General features: G+C 43.5%; 4 protein-coding genes across 5 annotated transcripts; 2 read left to right on the top strand and 2 right to left on the bottom strand.

The window, feature by feature from the left end:
* Positions 1–78: 78 nt before the first annotated feature.
* Positions 79–1,518, top strand: stmp1 (short transmembrane mitochondrial protein 1). The gene is made up of 3 exons (XM_063905598.1): positions 79–237; positions 548–601; positions 937–1,518. The coding sequence occupies exons 1-3, from the start codon at positions 223–225 to the stop codon at positions 1,006–1,008; spliced, it is 141 nt and encodes a 46-aa protein (XP_063761668.1). The 5' UTR covers positions 79–222; the 3' UTR covers positions 1,009–1,518.
* Positions 943–2,496, bottom strand: LOC134879223 (small lysine-rich protein 1). The gene is made up of 3 exons (XM_063905597.1): positions 2,271–2,496; positions 2,059–2,105; positions 943–1,961 (listed from the first exon to the last, which is right to left on the bottom strand). Exons 2-3 carry the CDS (start codon positions 2,059–2,061, stop codon positions 1,719–1,721), a joined length of 246 nt encoding a protein of 81 aa, XP_063761667.1. The 5' UTR covers positions 2,062–2,105; positions 2,271–2,496; the 3' UTR covers positions 943–1,718.
* Positions 2,497–2,514: 18 nt separating this feature from the next.
* Positions 2,515–12,649, bottom strand: dhx57 (DEAH (Asp-Glu-Ala-Asp/His) box polypeptide 57). 2 transcript variants are annotated; one of them, XM_063905595.1, is made up of 25 exons: positions 12,513–12,649; positions 11,865–11,898; positions 11,560–11,754; positions 11,062–11,439; positions 10,761–10,970; positions 9,456–10,330; positions 9,162–9,346; positions 8,948–9,069; positions 8,418–8,613; positions 8,170–8,294; positions 7,551–7,684; positions 7,382–7,436; positions 7,080–7,294; positions 6,854–6,970; positions 6,655–6,751; positions 6,311–6,484; positions 6,023–6,223; positions 5,559–5,835; positions 5,345–5,440; positions 5,076–5,159; positions 4,841–4,978; positions 4,669–4,743; positions 4,412–4,546; positions 4,130–4,330; positions 2,515–3,422 (listed from the first exon to the last, which is right to left on the bottom strand). In XM_063905595.1, the coding sequence occupies exons 3-25, from the start codon at positions 11,748–11,750 to the stop codon at positions 3,279–3,281; spliced, it is 4,425 nt and encodes a 1,474-aa protein (XP_063761665.1). In that variant the 5' UTR covers positions 11,751–11,754; positions 11,865–11,898; positions 12,513–12,649; the 3' UTR covers positions 2,515–3,278. The 2 variants fall into 2 exon arrangements, with proteins under 2 accessions (XP_063761665.1, XP_063761666.1); XM_063905596.1 differs by lacking the exon at positions 12,513–12,649 and having other exon boundaries at positions 11,865–11,965.
* morn2 (MORN repeat containing 2) lies at positions 12,294–15,189 on the top strand. The gene is made up of 6 exons (XM_063906073.1): positions 12,294–12,303; positions 13,276–13,290; positions 13,370–13,420; positions 13,504–13,607; positions 14,109–14,245; positions 14,615–15,189. The coding sequence occupies exons 1-6, from the start codon at positions 12,294–12,296 to the stop codon at positions 14,715–14,717; spliced, it is 420 nt and encodes a 139-aa protein (XP_063762143.1). The 3' UTR covers positions 14,718–15,189.
* Positions 15,190–15,206: the final 17 nt, after the last annotated feature.

Raw genomic sequence — 15,206 nt, 5'->3', positions numbered from 1 at the left:
GCAAGTGGCATTGCTCAGACTGAGGAAAAGACTACAGCCCTTGTGCTCTGTAGAAATAACGTGATAGTTTAATTCCTCGCGCATGCGCATACGTCTTGTTTATGACAGGCTAGCTTCGTTAGCCAAGTCGATTGGTTGATCTCGTTGCTCTACATTTTAACTTACTGCCTGCTTTTGAGTCAGTGTTTCGTTCTACTGCTATCAATCCTTCATTGTTTCAACATGCTACAGTTTCTGGTGGGTTTAACTAACATTGTTAGGCATGACATCCACATTTACAAGGAAGCTAAGGGATGTGAAACTAGAAGCTAATATGTTAGCATAACTTGCTGTCAAAACTCTTGTCAGTTTAATTCAAAACGTCTTCCTTAGCGTTTGTAAGCAAAGCTTAATGTGTATGTCCCTCACAACAAAGACAGCAGTTCAGTTAAACATGGCATCTCAAACAAGTCACTTTAATTGACCTTTATTTGAAATAAAGCAGATGCTACTTGATCAGTCAGTCGGACATTTTGGCCTCAAATAACCTTTGTTCCTTACCTTTCAGGCTGGCTTTACCCTGGGAAATGTCGTGGGGATGTACCTGGCTCAAAACTATGATGTAAGTTATAAATGTATATGGTTAAGTGAAGTAATCTGCTTGTCACACTGACCCATCTCTACCACACCCTCCACCGGGCAAACTGAGGTACAGTAGTCCGGACAGGTGCTGCAGAAGGTCGTCATTTTAATTGGTAATCTAAAACTAGTTGGTAGAAAGTCAGTCCTGCTGTTTTTGGATGTGTTGATTTGACCAAAAGTAAGGTCATCCTCAACTACGATAGACATAATTAGAAACCCCTCTCTGTATAATATAAACTGACCACTATAACCTTGGAATTCAGCAAGGTGTACCTAAACCACTGACTACTTCTACTACTGCTGTTTCATTCCTAGGTCCCGAACATAGCCAAGAAAATCGAAGCCTTCAAAAAAGATGTGGAGGCCAAGAAGAAGCCCCCAGAGTGAGCATCGGGACCATGATGCAAAGCAAGCAGATGCAACCCTGGAGAGAAACTATTTATTTTACATGGCTATGTTACAATGAGTGTACATTTCATTGATAATGTAAAATGTGTATAAGAATATTAAGAGTGCCTGGAACCACACTTGTTTCTAACCTTAGTTTTATAGCCATGTTCTCATTGTAGCCTATTTTTATAAGATAAATCGTACAAAAACTGGATTTAGAGAATATAACAACTGCCTAGTGGGAACACTTTAGGTCCAGTGTTATGGCACTGTTGCCTTTTCTATGATGCACTCTGGTTATTCCTTGCACGTAACATTCATTATATTCACATTAGGTGTACACAATGTTCTTTTAAAGTGAATTTTAATAGGGCATTCAGTTGTTCTCTTCTGTTGTATTCCACAAAAGCAAAGGTTTTCCTTGAGCAAGCTTGTAGTGTGACAATAACTGCCAAATCTTCACATTCATGAATCTGAATCAGTTTACAATAAAATTGCTGTTAAGAAGTTTTTGCCTCCTGAATGAAGTAAAGTTGGACTGGCACATTTTTTGCTTTTAGAAAAAAGAAAATCCATACATTTCTATATCTGCATTGCACTGGTTCTAGCAGTAAATATTTGGTTTACATGGGCTGTTTTTATATACACACATACATTTATATATATTTATTGCCTCATTTATTTATTTAGTAAGCATATTTATTTAGTTACTTTGTCTTGAACGGCATTCCATAGTTTTTCTTTTTATTTGAATTTGGCCATCCAAAGCCTCTGAACTGCAGACAGTCCACCGCATTGTGGGAAATGTAGTAGATGTTCTCCATGGCTGCTGGGCCGAGGAGGTCCACCTCTGTCTGGGCGGATTTGGCACTGGGTGACCTCTTTTTGGGAATTTTTGGAGCCCCAGTCTTCTTTGCGGGACCAGAACTGCGAGATTTGGATTTGGTGGGCTTGGAAGAAAATAAGTGGCAGTTTAATACATCAACTACTGGTTCCTGTACTTCATTGAATAGTTTAATCCCTAGTTAAACATTACATATACTTCACCATGGTAGAAGCCAAGGTCACTTCAAATATGAAGTTTATTTACCCATCTGTAAAAAGAGATGCGTACACAGGAATGCAACAATAAATAGTAGATCTGTTTTCTTTCAGATACACAACAGGCTTGAATTGCTAGCTTGTACATAAAGTGCTGTTTTGAAAAAGCTTCAATGCATGAAATTATCACAGATTAAATAAATAAGCATAAATCTTACCAGTTCTGGACTTGGCACTGCTGTATGTGGCATCTGAATGGCTTCAACTGGGACAATGATACCCCATTTGTTTATGCCCTGTTGTCGTAGAGACGGATCAGACTCACTGATGAAGGAAGGGGTTGTAAATTCTTTTGTTGCGTCCAAGTTACCGCTAGGCTTAAAAACAACACCAAGCTCACCATAGATAAGAGCAGAAGGCAAAAGCTAAATGGTAAGAAAATCATTTGAGCCCACAGACAGCTATGTTTGCATTATTTTATTTTTGGTACAGTAGAATGCATCACTTAAGACAATAGGCTTTCAAATTCTTTGGATATCCTCACCAAATTTTACAGTTTTTAAAAGCCCTTGCATTCACTTTGTGAAAGTGTAGTTTTGACATCACTGTAACATGTAGGTACATTCAGTGAATGTAAACCAGTGGAATACCATGCAGAAGATCTTGGAACCGCTCAATCATGCAATACAAATAAATATCATGACCATAACAAGTATGCAGTCAGTGTGATTATAAGAAATCCAATATGGACCCAAGAAACGCGTCAGTCGTGAGCTTGACACACACAACCCCAAAATAAAAAGAGCTTTACACAATTCATATCTGACGTCATGTTTAGCAATCAACTGTGTGCCCATCTACTGCACACCCTAAGTGCCTTATTCAAGCAGTGATGATTTGTTGTGGAGGTTTGTGGATCATCTGCATAGAGCCATATTTTTCTTTAAAGGCAATGTCTGGTTTAAAAAGCCTCCAGTGCAGCAACAAAACAGCATGTTTTTCCAGGTAAACTGATACTTAGAAGTACTTCAATAACAAGTCAAGATCAGCATAAGCCTTGCTGATCTGTCTATGATAAATACAAAACAAATTTTAACCAGATTCAGTTTTATTGACCCCGACGTCCCTAATTGAGGTGTTTCAAATTCCCTTTGTGGCAATGATGCAGGAGCAGACAGACCTTTTTACTGAAGAGCTCCGTACATTTAGGTCATTGAAAGGTGGCGTTACTGTGTGGAGACGAGCTGGACGATCATGTGGATGATGCGGGAGCCGCGGGGACAGGTGCACAGGTCTATGCTCGGGTTCCTGATCTTGTCCTCCAGCAGCTGGTCCAGCTCCCAGCGCAGCTCCTTCACCAGCTCAGCCACCTGCGTAACACACATGGGGAAAGTTAGCTTCTGCAACACCATATGGTGAAACGCGTTCTAAAAAGGTAACTGAGGAGAAAAGGGGGAGAAGCACGTGGTGGCCTGGGGCGCACTTCCTCAGGTGCCAAGGCGAAGTTTCATTAAAGTTAAACCAAAAGAGCGACCCGTACAGAGCAGGGATCTGGAGTTACGTCTAGTTATTATTCCTGCTGTTGCGCATGCATTTAGTCAACATAATTTAACTCACACGTGTCTGTTCTATCTCCTTTTATCACTATCAATACAGATTATATGACACAAATACTTTTTTTACTCTGCTTATTAAAACCCTTTTATGTGACAACATAGTGCATTGTTTTCTTCGCACTGCTTGTAAAGGCCTGTTAAATCTATAAGGCATATTAAATGACGGTATAAACAACATCCTCCCTCACTGAAGCCATTTTATTTATCATAAACATATTATCACTGTGCTTCTAAATTCAATTTAAAAAGACAGAATCCTGTAAAGAACTGGAGTTAGATCAAGTTCTTATTTATTTCATGAATAACAACTCAATTAAATATTTGCTTACATTTTCTGTTTTTAATTTTATAACCCGTCGATGAAATGTTGGCCTTTTTTTATTATTATCAAAAGAAAGACATTTGCAATGAGACTGTTTAAGATATGAACAGCTTTGTTAACCTAAACTCTTCTTCCTGACCTGATGAGAAGAAGCGGCGAATCGGATCCATCCGTCATCGAGGGAGATGACAAACTCTCCCTTGTGCAGCTCCATGTGGACCTGCCCGCCTCCGAACAGCACCAGCGCGTAGACGGACACCATGCTGCAGTCCCTGATGAAGATGCGGCTCGTCTTCACCTTCTCGTGGTACACCAGGTACGGGCTGTTGTAATGGCGAACCTGCGGCACAAAGAAGGCTTACAACGGGCTGGCCCCTCTAATCAGCTGCTGAATACTGTACACCTTTCCCTTTTATCTCACTGTGTAGTTGACGGAGGACGGGTGGATGTGGACGCAGCCGTCGCTCTTGGTCATGAAGCGGAGCTCGTTGGCTTTGGGCTGCATCTTCATCGCTCCTTTGCTCGTCATCTTGTAACTGCCCTGAGGAGATCGTACCTGGAGCAAAGAGTCAAACACCAGAGTGTGAAACCCAGTGAGTACAACAGGTAGAGGACAGCTGCTGTACTTCATAACACTGCCCTCAGATTGTTATTCCAATGGAGAGAATGGATACAGACCTGGACCACATTGGGATAGAGCGCAGCACAGAGCATGGCGGACATCAGCCTGATGTTGTCTGAGTTCAAGTTAGCCTGGACAGGAAGAAATATACCGTTAGTATCCTATAATTTTCATCTTACTGATAATTTATGTTCATTTGAACAACAAATAAAACCCTGTGTGTGTTACCTCGGGGCCGGTGGCCTCCAGAATACCATCAGCGCCTTTAGAGCTCATGCGCTCGATAACACGGGCCCTCAGTCCTTCCTTGATGAAGCCAATGTCAGACAGCAGCTCAGCAAACTGCCTCTTCAGACTGGCGATCTCCTGCACAGGTCACAACAGACATATTTCTAAGAAGTGTATGACTTTGGAAGTTGACTTTTTTTGTGTAGAAGAGTTGCTTACAGCAGCACTGCCTCACCTGTAAGCCTCGTGAAGACAGGAAGTTCTCCCTGCAGTAGAGGAAGCCGGCCTGGTGGCCATTCTTTGCAGCGCAGCACCATCCCTGCAGGAGAGGGGCAACCCATCACATGTATCATTTCATCATTTACAGTAGCTAGGCTTAAGGGATGGCTCGACCTTTCTCATGTCCAATTCTGATACTGTTCTGTTTCCTTCCATTAATGTCCTTTGCTTAACCTAGCAATCTAAACAAATTCTCAAAACATTATTCTGACAGTCAGTCAGTACCTTGTATGCCTGTAACAAGGCTAGATGGTCACTACTGGCCAAGGCAAAGGCCACCTTCTTCTCATTGGCTTCTTCTCGCTTATCCCATGGAGACACCTGGAAAACAGACACAGGACCAGATATAGAAATGTCTTTAAAAAATAGCCACACAAATAATAATCAAGGCGTTAGTTATGGATAATAAATCAGAGTTATGAAGCAAGCACTTTCTTACAAATGGCGATTTGAAGGCCAGACTGGCAGCGATGGTGAGTGCAGGGTCGAGGCACCGAAAGATGGCGCCGAACAGCATGAGTTTCCCGATGCGCACGTCGACGGGCAGGCAGGCCAGGTGGTAGCCCAGCGGGGTCAGTTTCTCATCGTCAGTAAGGGCCCCGAGGTCCCGCAGGCGCTGCTTGGCTGCATCTAAGCTCTCCATAGCTGGGGGCTCGATGAGCCGAGAGAAGACGGACTCCAGCATCCGATCAGCGAACAGGTCCAGGATCTTGATTCTGTTGGACAGGGGGGAGAAGGGTAAATACTAGCATGGGGAATTCATGTTTATTCCTAAAATCTGACATTAGGCCTTTCTGGATAGAAGACCCTCCTTCATTGTCAAGGCCATTTTTCTCCTCTTTAATTTGCATTGACAGATAAAAGGAGGTTGGCATGGTGCAAAGAGCAAACAGATGGAGGTACCGGAGGCAGAGCTGCTCGAGAGGTACTCTCTGGATCTCAGGCAGCTGCTGCTCAGCCAGCTGGTGCTCGAAGCAGTGGCTGGTGAAGAGGTGGAAGCAGACCCCCGAGGCCACGCGCCCCGCTCGACCCTTCCTCTGCAGAGCGTTGGCGCGAGACACCCACGAGTCCTCCAGGCTCTCCATGCTTTTAGTGGCATCGTATCTGAAAAAAAGAAACACTAAAACATTCACAGTTCATCCAAAGAGTTAACTGATGTCTATTCACTTTAGCCAAACATGAGGCCGTTACCTTTTCTCCTTCATCTTGCCGGAGTCGATGACATATACCACGTCGTCAATGGTTACCGAGGTCTCTGCGATGTTGGTAGAGATGATGATTTTTGTGACACCCTCTGGGGGCCGACTGAAAACTGCCTGCTGCTCCTCATTGGACAAGCTTGAGTGGAGTGGGTACACTTCACATCTAACGAAAGGAAATACATCCACATTACTTATCATCAGAACTATGTGTCCTTTTTCTATTTCAAAAAGGTATCAATGAAGTCAGGTTTGAAAATGGCACAGAGCTGGAAATATGAACAGTAATAATAGGAATTGGGGTTGCTGCATGTATACAGGGTTTTAGACACAGACCTGGATTTGCCCCGGTTGTTGAACATTCTGTTGGACTTGAGCTGCTCGTACAGCATCTTGATTTCAGCCAGGCCCGGCAAAAACACTAGCACCGCACCTGGAGGCAGAAACACCATGTCACACCAACATCACCAGCGTTCACACTCAGAGAGTCTTGAATTCTCCTCGGCTGTACTGAGTAGTTGTAGTAGCTTGTTACCTGGAGGGTAGTTGTGTTTTCCATCTACAATCCACTCCAGCAGGCTCTCCACCAGGTCCATGTTGATCTTGTCCAGGTCCATCGCTGCAATGTTCTTCAGTACAGACTTCTTAGTATCTGCAAAAACAAAAGACAATGTAACATTCATAGCAGGCAGCAGCTTATTTATAGAGGACAGTTTAGGAGCCTTTACCAGATCAGTTCATGACGCTGATTCTTCACTAACCTTTGTATCTGACCGTGAGATCCTGCAGGCTGAGCTGCTGGTCTGGAATGGAGTCTTTGACAGTGTCCTTCTTACAGAAAGACATGTAGTTCCACATGTCGTCGCCCAAGTCGTCCACCTTGTCCCTTGGCTCTGCTTTCCCTCCTCGTCCACCTGTGGAAGACGAATTCTGTTTCCCTGAGCGCATGAATGGGCTGCCATCCTCGATGACATAGCTGGGGAAGAAAAAAACAATGGGCTTGAGTTTGCAGGAAACCTCAAGTTAAATACATCTTTGTTGGGACGAAGGCACATGTACTTACCCGGATTTAGCGATAGCATCCTCAAGGAAAAACTGGTCGACGGGGAAGGTACGGCCTGAAATGAGAGAAATGTGTTAAGTTGAGAAAAAAAAAACACCAATGTAATGAGGTGTCCTATTTGACCATGTATTACACATATCTGAAACAGACACCACGGGTGGGTTATTACCTGGTATGTGCACAGTGGGACAGTTGTAGAAATAATCAGAGAAGAGGTTAGCATTGAGTGTGGCGCTCATCAGAATGATCTTCAGGTCTGGCCTCTGCATGATCAGGTCTTTTAATACCAACAGCAGGAAGTCACTGACCAGGAGAAGAGGAAACAAAGGTAAGAGAGGAGCAAACAGTATCTGTGAAGGTTGTGTCTGAGATAAATGAAATAACAAAAGATTTGAAGACAATGCAGGTGAATTGGGTGAAGTTCTCTAAAATGTTATGTTCGAATAACGTAAATGAGGCATTATCTAAAACTACCATCTTGAGTTGTATTTTTACATTATCACAGCACCAGATGCAGAAGAGGGGACTTATTGCAGAAGTCTGTCTGTATTTAGTTTTTTTCAGTGTCTTCAAATTAAATAAATTAACTTAAATGTTGGTTTTGGAGGTTTTCTTTCCAGTATACTGAAAGGCAGTTTGTAATGGAAGGAAAATAGCTTAAATATACCAAATCCAAGGGTGAAAAAACATTTGCCTGTAGTGTCTCACCATGTGTCTGCTCAGATGCATTAAGAAGAGCGTGAAAGCCTACGTTCTGCACCATATGTGAGGGATTTGCATAATCTCACCTCTCCTCTGTTCGCTCGTGCACCTCATCCACAATGACGTGCGAGACTCCTTTGAGGTCTGCCTCGCCCTCCAGTCTGCGCAGTAACACGCCGGTGGTGCAGTACAGCAGTCTGGTGGCAGACGACTGAAAAAAGAAAGCATTAAAAGGGCTCATAAAGCCACATATACCTCGGACTCATATGTAATAGATAAGTCCTATCCTGATCCTACGGCATCAAATCATGCATCAATTCAAATGTGGCCGTACCCGAACAGTCTCCAGGCGGATCTGGTATCCCACCGAGTTGCCGAGATTCTCTGCTCGCTCCTGAGCCACTCTCTGGGCCACAGAGATGGCAGAGATGCGGCGTGGCTGAGTACAGATGATGTTGACCACCTGATCTGCCGGACCCCCTAAAGAGGCGTCCAGAATGAACTGAGGGATCTGAGTGGTCTTACCACACCTGCAGAGAAAGGTTATACTTTTTAAAATGTATTTTAGAGTTGGGGCTATTTATAAGAAAACATCCATATCAAACATGTAGATTCCACCTACATAAACCAAAGTTAGCATTAGATAATTTGTCATATTTAAATAACATTTCCAAATACTGGTAATACAAAAAAATCTGTTGATAGGAGGAGTAAGATGTCAACTGGAGAAGTATTTTAGATGAAATGTGTATGCCATTTCCCTGGTATAGAGGTATGAAAAGCTTTTGGATATTTAGCAGATCTCAAAATTATTAATAGCATTTCCCCCATTTGAGTCTCTGTGAATGCCACGCTGAAACCCACCCAGTCATCCCGCTGACAACAAGCACCTGGCACCGGTCCAGCAGGTCCAAGATGTTTTCTTTTTCGTTCCAAGCCGGCAGTTTTCTCCTCTGCTCCAACATGGACCTGAAACGCCCAGATGACTGCGTAAACAGAGGGATGGAAGAACAGCCATGAGTTAGAAACCATTCATCATGTTGGATAAGATTCACTATTAAGAGGAGTCTTCCTTTACCTGCTTCTTCTTGAACTCTCGGCAGAGCTTGCCATTTTCTTTCTGCAGGTTGTCCATCTTCATGTTGTGCTTAGTCACCATCTTCTTCCTCAGGTTGACGTAACTCTCGCTCTCGACTGGAACCGCCTCATCCTCTTCTTCCTCATCCTTTTCATCCAGCTCCTCTGCCTCTACTGTGTCTTTCACTTTAAAGACAGAGATAGGATTTCAACTCATAAACACTTTAAATACAATGTTGAGTATTCATTTGGTGCAAAAAGGGGAGAACAAATCGGTGAAAAATGTTTGACTCACAATCAATGGCTCTCTGGTTGGTAGGTGGTGCAGTCCTCCTGCTGTTGGTACTGCTGCTCCTGCTGTCCTCAGTAGCATTACTCCTCACACTCTTAGCCACGGGAAGAGAGGGTCGAGGAATCACCACCACAGGCGGAGGCGTGCTGTATTTGTGATGCTGGACAGCCAGCAGCTCCTTGATGGCAGTTTCATCCTCACATAATGTGATCAGAGTGTAAACGACAGGCTCGTTGCTCTTTGATGCGGCCAACGCTTCTCCGAACAATCTTTCAGTCACGCTGAGCCTCCCCGCAGCCCCTAAAGACTCATCGGTCGTGCTGAAGGCGACTATTGGTGCCTGAAATGGGTAACGGTTTCCTTTGGGGAAACGCACCTCTAGTTCATACTCAGGAGGGGAAATGCTGCTGAAGCCAGGCTGGCTCGGGCCCTGAAAATCTGGGGAGCCAGCCCCAGATTTCCCTTTAGTGGGGAACTCGTGCTTAAACTTGCATTTGTTCCCAAAGCGACAGCCTTGTCCTTTCAGGAAGAACTTGCAGACATCTCGGATGTGAACGACTCCTTCACCCCTTCGACCGTGCCTGCCATTCTTGGCTGCATTTTCAGAGAGGAATGAGAGGTCCAGGGTTACAGTCCACACTGCATTGGCAATGCGCTCGTTGAAGCGCTCCCCGTAAATGGCAGCGAGAGCCAGAGCTTCCTCCTGCCTCTGGCTCAAACACTCATCCATAGGCACCACTTCCAGACCATCAGGGGAAACAGCTTTCTGGCCGTAGCGCTCACTGAATATCTGGAGGAGGAGCTTTTCCAGAGTGCACCCGAATTCTCCTCCACTAGTCTCCAATGCCTGCTTGCCACGCTCCCTGTCAAAGCCATACCTACGCAAAATAACAATAAGAAAACAAATGTTTATGAGTGTGCCTGCAACAGAAGATTATTTTTATTATTGATTTATTTGTTTGGTCCGGAAAATGTGAGAAGATGATTTAAAGAAAATGATTGTTAAATGTCCAAGATGAATGTCACATTATTTCAGTTAGAACCCAAAGAATTCAGATTATTATGATTCAATTAAATTAAATAATAAGGAAATCTGCAAATTGGGCAGGCAGAAAACAGCATCTCCTTGCATTCCTGCATACAAAATGTATATCAAAATAGATTGTTCCCCTTTTGTTGCCTGAGTCACTCACTCAACTGTATCTGAACCCTTTTTCCCAATCTTCTCCAGCTTCTCTTAGGTTCCGGAAAGCACAGCAGTTAAAGATAGCTTCAGATGAAAAGCAGGACAACAATTCTGTGCATTACCTGCAGAGTTTTCCTATGGCGAATAAGGAGATGACAGGTTCAGGGGTGGGCCGTTCATCCTCATCATCAGACTCGGTCAGATACACGGGGCTCCCTGCCTTCTCCACAGGCTCATCATTTGTCGCCCAAAACTGGCCCTCGTCACGGTGGTCCAACTCATCAATTTCCTCATCATCCTCCTCTTCTTCAGAATAATCTGAATCAGATTCACTGAGGCAGAGAGAATGATAAGAGCACTTGTGGAATTGAAGGAAGGAAATATCTTTATATATTTGAAGTATATTTAGTAGAATGTACTTACTCGTATGGCACGTCAAAGTCCCGGGTTTGCAGGTTCCGTAGCAGTTCCTTGAGTTGTTCTTGGTTCTCATTAGTCATGAAGATCCTCTGCAGGGGCATGGTGCTCATCTCCGGCCGGATGCTGTCACCTGGCTTTGGGCTTGTTCGTGTCCTCGCCAGGGACCTTGGGAGAGGCTGGCTGCTGCTTTTCCCACTGCCTCTGCCATCTCTGTCTCGATCTCTCCCTCCCCTTCCTCGACCTCCATCCCTGCCGCCACCACGACCGCCACCTCGGCCCCCACCACCGCCACCTCGGCCCCCACCACCTCGGCCTCCACCACCTCGACCACCGCTGCCACTGCCACCACCACCTCTACCACCGCCTCCACCTCGTCCAGGTCTGGTAATCCAAAAGAGAGGGAGAGGAACAAGAGGAGTAGGGTGAAAGAGGGATTCAGCTGGAAATGAGCACACTATGAAAAAGGTAGAATCTGATAATTAGTTCCTGCACTTTACATACCTGCTTGGACGAGAGGGTCCGAAATCAAGACTGAAATCATCACCGTCATCATAGCAAGCTCCTCCTTTTTTACTTCCACCTCCAGCGCCGCCGCCGCCACCACCACCTCGACCTCCACGTCCACTTCCTCTTGGCTTGTTAAACTTCCCCCCTCCTCTATTAGGCTGCCCCCCTCTTCTCCTTGCATTCATTTCTCTGTCAAAAACCATACATGAACACATCACATATTTGGAGCAATTTGCCTTAGAATTATGATCAACATCCTGGATTGCCAAAAATAAACAGCTTTTACACAGTGTACTTACGTTCTGTTATTGTCCTTTCATAGTAGCAAATAATCTGTGAAGAGAGACATCAAATGCATCGTTTTAGTAAATATTCTCAGTCCTGGAAGTGTACAATAATCCTGGAAACGACAGAGAGAGCTGTTAGTTGCGATCCTGGGCAGACAGCTACTGTATATCCACTGCAGTGCACAGAGCTGCACATCGCTGTAGGCTGGGTGGCTCGTTGTGGTACTTTAGTTCAAGTGCGAGCAATGAGAAGGGGACTGACAGCGCTGGTGGCTACAATTATGCAACCAAACAGAGCATGCACACTTAACAACCCAACAAAGCCGAAGTCCATTTACCCTCCAAGCCTGGCGGACTGACAACGTACTTAGTTAGCAAAGTTATGAAAGGACAATATGTATCTGGTATTAGCAATAACGTGGTTTTGTGCCATAGCGTGCCATGCCGGAAAGTAAAGTGCATAAAGCTTCTGCTAGCTAACATGCTAACAAGCCAGCAAGCTCACTTCTGGTTTAACAAGCTAGCAGAGAAAGCTTTCTCATTAGTCGAGACAGATGTATTTAATGCTAAAGGATGTCTTCAACGTATTCATGTTTATTATACGCTATAAACCTATACGTACTTGATCAAACTTTACTTTTATAACTAGTATAGACTAACCTGAGGCTGCTGTTTCGACCGGTTCCGACCACCGGTAGCCTGCTTCTCTTTCATTGGTCGAAACTCCGAGGTCAAAGTGTCTTTCCGGTGTCCGGTGACAAGGAAATAAACAATACAATATTATATTTGTATTAATATTTGGAAGGGGGTCGGACTAAAATTAAAAGTAAACTTTCCTTTTTACCCCCGCTAAATTAATACTGTTTAAAAAACAAAATTAATTGTAAGGCTGTTCCAAATCTCGTACCCATCGCAACTGCAGTTTGCTGCCTTCTCCACAGAGAACGGTGACAGGAAATAAACAACAACATATTATACATTTTTTATAATCAACATGTTGACGTGGTTGCACTACATTAAAGTCGACTTTTTTTCTAGCTAAAGTGAATTGTTATGGAAATAGTAATACTCATTATGGCTCTGGTAACTGTTTAAAAAAAAAGACGTGAAAAACGCCAAATCATGTAACCATGGCAACTGCGGTTCGCTTGGTCGCGCTACCTTCAACACAGAGAACTGTTTCTTATTTAAACGATAAAGTGAACTAAAACAGCACTAAACTTTATTTTTATTCAAGTTTCTGACTTCTCGAATTCCCTTCACAGCGTTTCCTGTCCAATCTGACAGCCATCTCTTATGTCTGGTGGGGTGTGATTGTGAATATGTTCCATTAACGCCCAGCACACCCACCATTTCTGTTGTCTTGACTGTCTTCTGTCTTATTTTGTATTTGTTTCCACTTTCAGACATTCAGGAAAGTGAGATGTTAAAACTCAAGGTAAATATCACAGTTAAACACCTGCAAATTCATGACATCATGAGATTTAAGTTGCTTAAAGTAAAATATGTGTTTACAGGGGAAGGACCTATTAAGGTATCCTACATTTTTCCCAATGGTGACATATATGGTGAGTGATAACCGGATGGCACAGATTCAAATTGACAATACAGATATATAGGTGTGTGTTAAGGTGTCTTCTCTTCTCCACAGAGGGGGAGTGCAGCAGGTGTGCAGGTGTGATGATGAGAAGCGGTACCGGTACACAAACCTCAGCAGATGGCATCATGTACACAGGAGAGTGGCTGGAAGACAAAGTATGTATTTATTCTCTGTTACTAAAGGCTTGATAGTTATATTTGCTATGCAGTCACAGTCCTGCAAACCCACCACATTCCCTATAATAAGCGAAATGCATAAGACTTGTTTGTGTCCCTTTGTGGTACTTGTGGGTCTCTTTGTATTTAGAGTTGGTTTTATATCTTTGGTCATTTTGTGTATTTCTGTTGTTTTGTGACTTTCTGTCATTTTCATTTCATTTTGGGTCTCTTTGTAGTATTTTTTTGTCTACTTGTTGTCATTTTGTGTCACTTTGTAATCCTTTTGCGTTTCTTTGAGGTCATTTTGAGTCTCTTTTATGCTTCCTGTGGCCAATTTCACTATCCTCCTTGTTGGTACGTGTCTCTTCGAGGGACATTTTGCAGTTGGAGACATTGGGGCCCTGACACTTTTGACCCCTGAGCCTGCGACTAATAGTCCAGTTCAGCAACCCATCCATGTCTGTGGTTAGTCACACAGGCACGCTCTCTTTCTCACAGATGCATGGCAGAGGGACCCTGAATCATCCCTCTGGAGCACACTATGAAGGAGAATTCAAAGACAACATGTACTATGGCACGGGAACATACACCTTTCCAGATGGCTCTACTTACAAGGGTCACTTCAACAATAACAGGTAAGAGGCACTTAGCCGTACTGGGTAGTTCCTTTATTTCTTTCTAGAAAAAGCCATGTCCAAATGATTATTATGTAGGACTGTGTCTAATAAATAAGCAGTGGTTCAGTTTAGCCTGCTTATATAACCAGACTAAAGCACAAGAGACTGTAGTTGTACATTCCCAATGCGATAAGTGTTTTAGTGAAGATCATTTTGACCTTTGGAGGGTTTTATAAATGAGCCCCTTTAACCAATTTCCTTTCATTTCCCCTGGAGTAAGTTTAAAAGCTGCACAGAACACCTTATTCAAAATGAAGTTAATTTTGGTTGGGATATATATTTAGACCTTTTGGCAACCATATCCAATGTAAGATTTTTGTGTTGCAGGTTGGAGGGAGACGGGTCGTTCACTGACATCCAGGGACTAGTATGGACTGGGGAGTTCCATGGCAAAGCAGCGCTGGGCCTGAAAATGCAGCACAACATTTAGGCAAAACATCATTGTACTGGAATGTCTAAATCACTCTTTATGTACATTTCAAATTTACATTATATAGGTAAAGACTCATCTAAAATACTGATTTTTGTTGTACTTAATTCTGACAAAGACCTTAAAGGGGGCCCATTATGCTCATTTTTAAATTCATATATGTATTTTGTGTCTCCACTGTGACTGATTTACATGTTTTAATGTCCATACAGTTCTGTTTTTCCTTATACTGCCTGTGCTGCAGCACCTATTTTCCCCCTCTGTCTGAAACCAGACAGCTCGCCCTATCGTAAGCATGTTTGCTGCAGTTATTTCATTGCTTTGACTATACTGTATATTGAGGGATGAATAAAGGGCATTTTTACATCCTTACACCACTAGCCAATCCCAAAGGGGGTATGTTCACTACAGCTGTACCCGCTCCGGTGGAACATTGGCCTGAGGAAAAGTGTGATGCCAGTGTGTGGTCACTTCGACCTTCTGTGTGTG

This window comes from Eleginops maclovinus, chromosome 17 (genome assembly GCF_036324505.1).
Source record: "Eleginops maclovinus isolate JMC-PN-2008 ecotype Puerto Natales chromosome 17, JC_Emac_rtc_rv5, whole genome shotgun sequence".
Lineage (NCBI taxonomy): Eukaryota > Metazoa > Chordata > Actinopteri > Perciformes > Eleginopidae > Eleginops > Eleginops maclovinus.
Note: the sequence above shows the minus strand (reverse complement) of the source record. Positions and strands in the feature narration are given on the sequence as shown.

Bases quoted from the DNA above. Each gene is read 5' to 3' on its own strand.
- dhx57 (XM_063905595.1), bottom strand. From the start codon at position 11,750: ATGAATGCAAGGAGAAGAGGGGGGCAGCCTAATAGAGGAGGGGGGAAG. The intron at 7,295-7,381 runs GTAAGTACATGT...TTTCTTCCCCAG, and splicing joins GATGCTATCGCTAAATCCGG to CTATGTCATCGAGGATGGCA. The intron at 5,441-5,558 runs GTAAGAAAGTGC...TCTGTTTTCCAG, and splicing joins TGGCCTTCAAATCGCCATTT to GTGTCTCCATGGGATAAGCG.
- stmp1 (XM_063905598.1), top strand. The intron at 602-936 runs GTAAGTTATAAA...TTTCATTCCTAG, and splicing joins ACCTGGCTCAAAACTATGAT to GTCCCGAACATAGCCAAGAA.
- morn2 (XM_063906073.1), top strand. The intron at 13,421-13,503 runs GTGAGTGATAAC...TCTTCTCCACAG, and splicing joins TCCCAATGGTGACATATATG to AGGGGGAGTGCAGCAGGTGT. The intron at 13,608-14,108 runs GTATGTATTTAT...TCTTTCTCACAG, and splicing joins GAGAGTGGCTGGAAGACAAA to ATGCATGGCAGAGGGACCCT.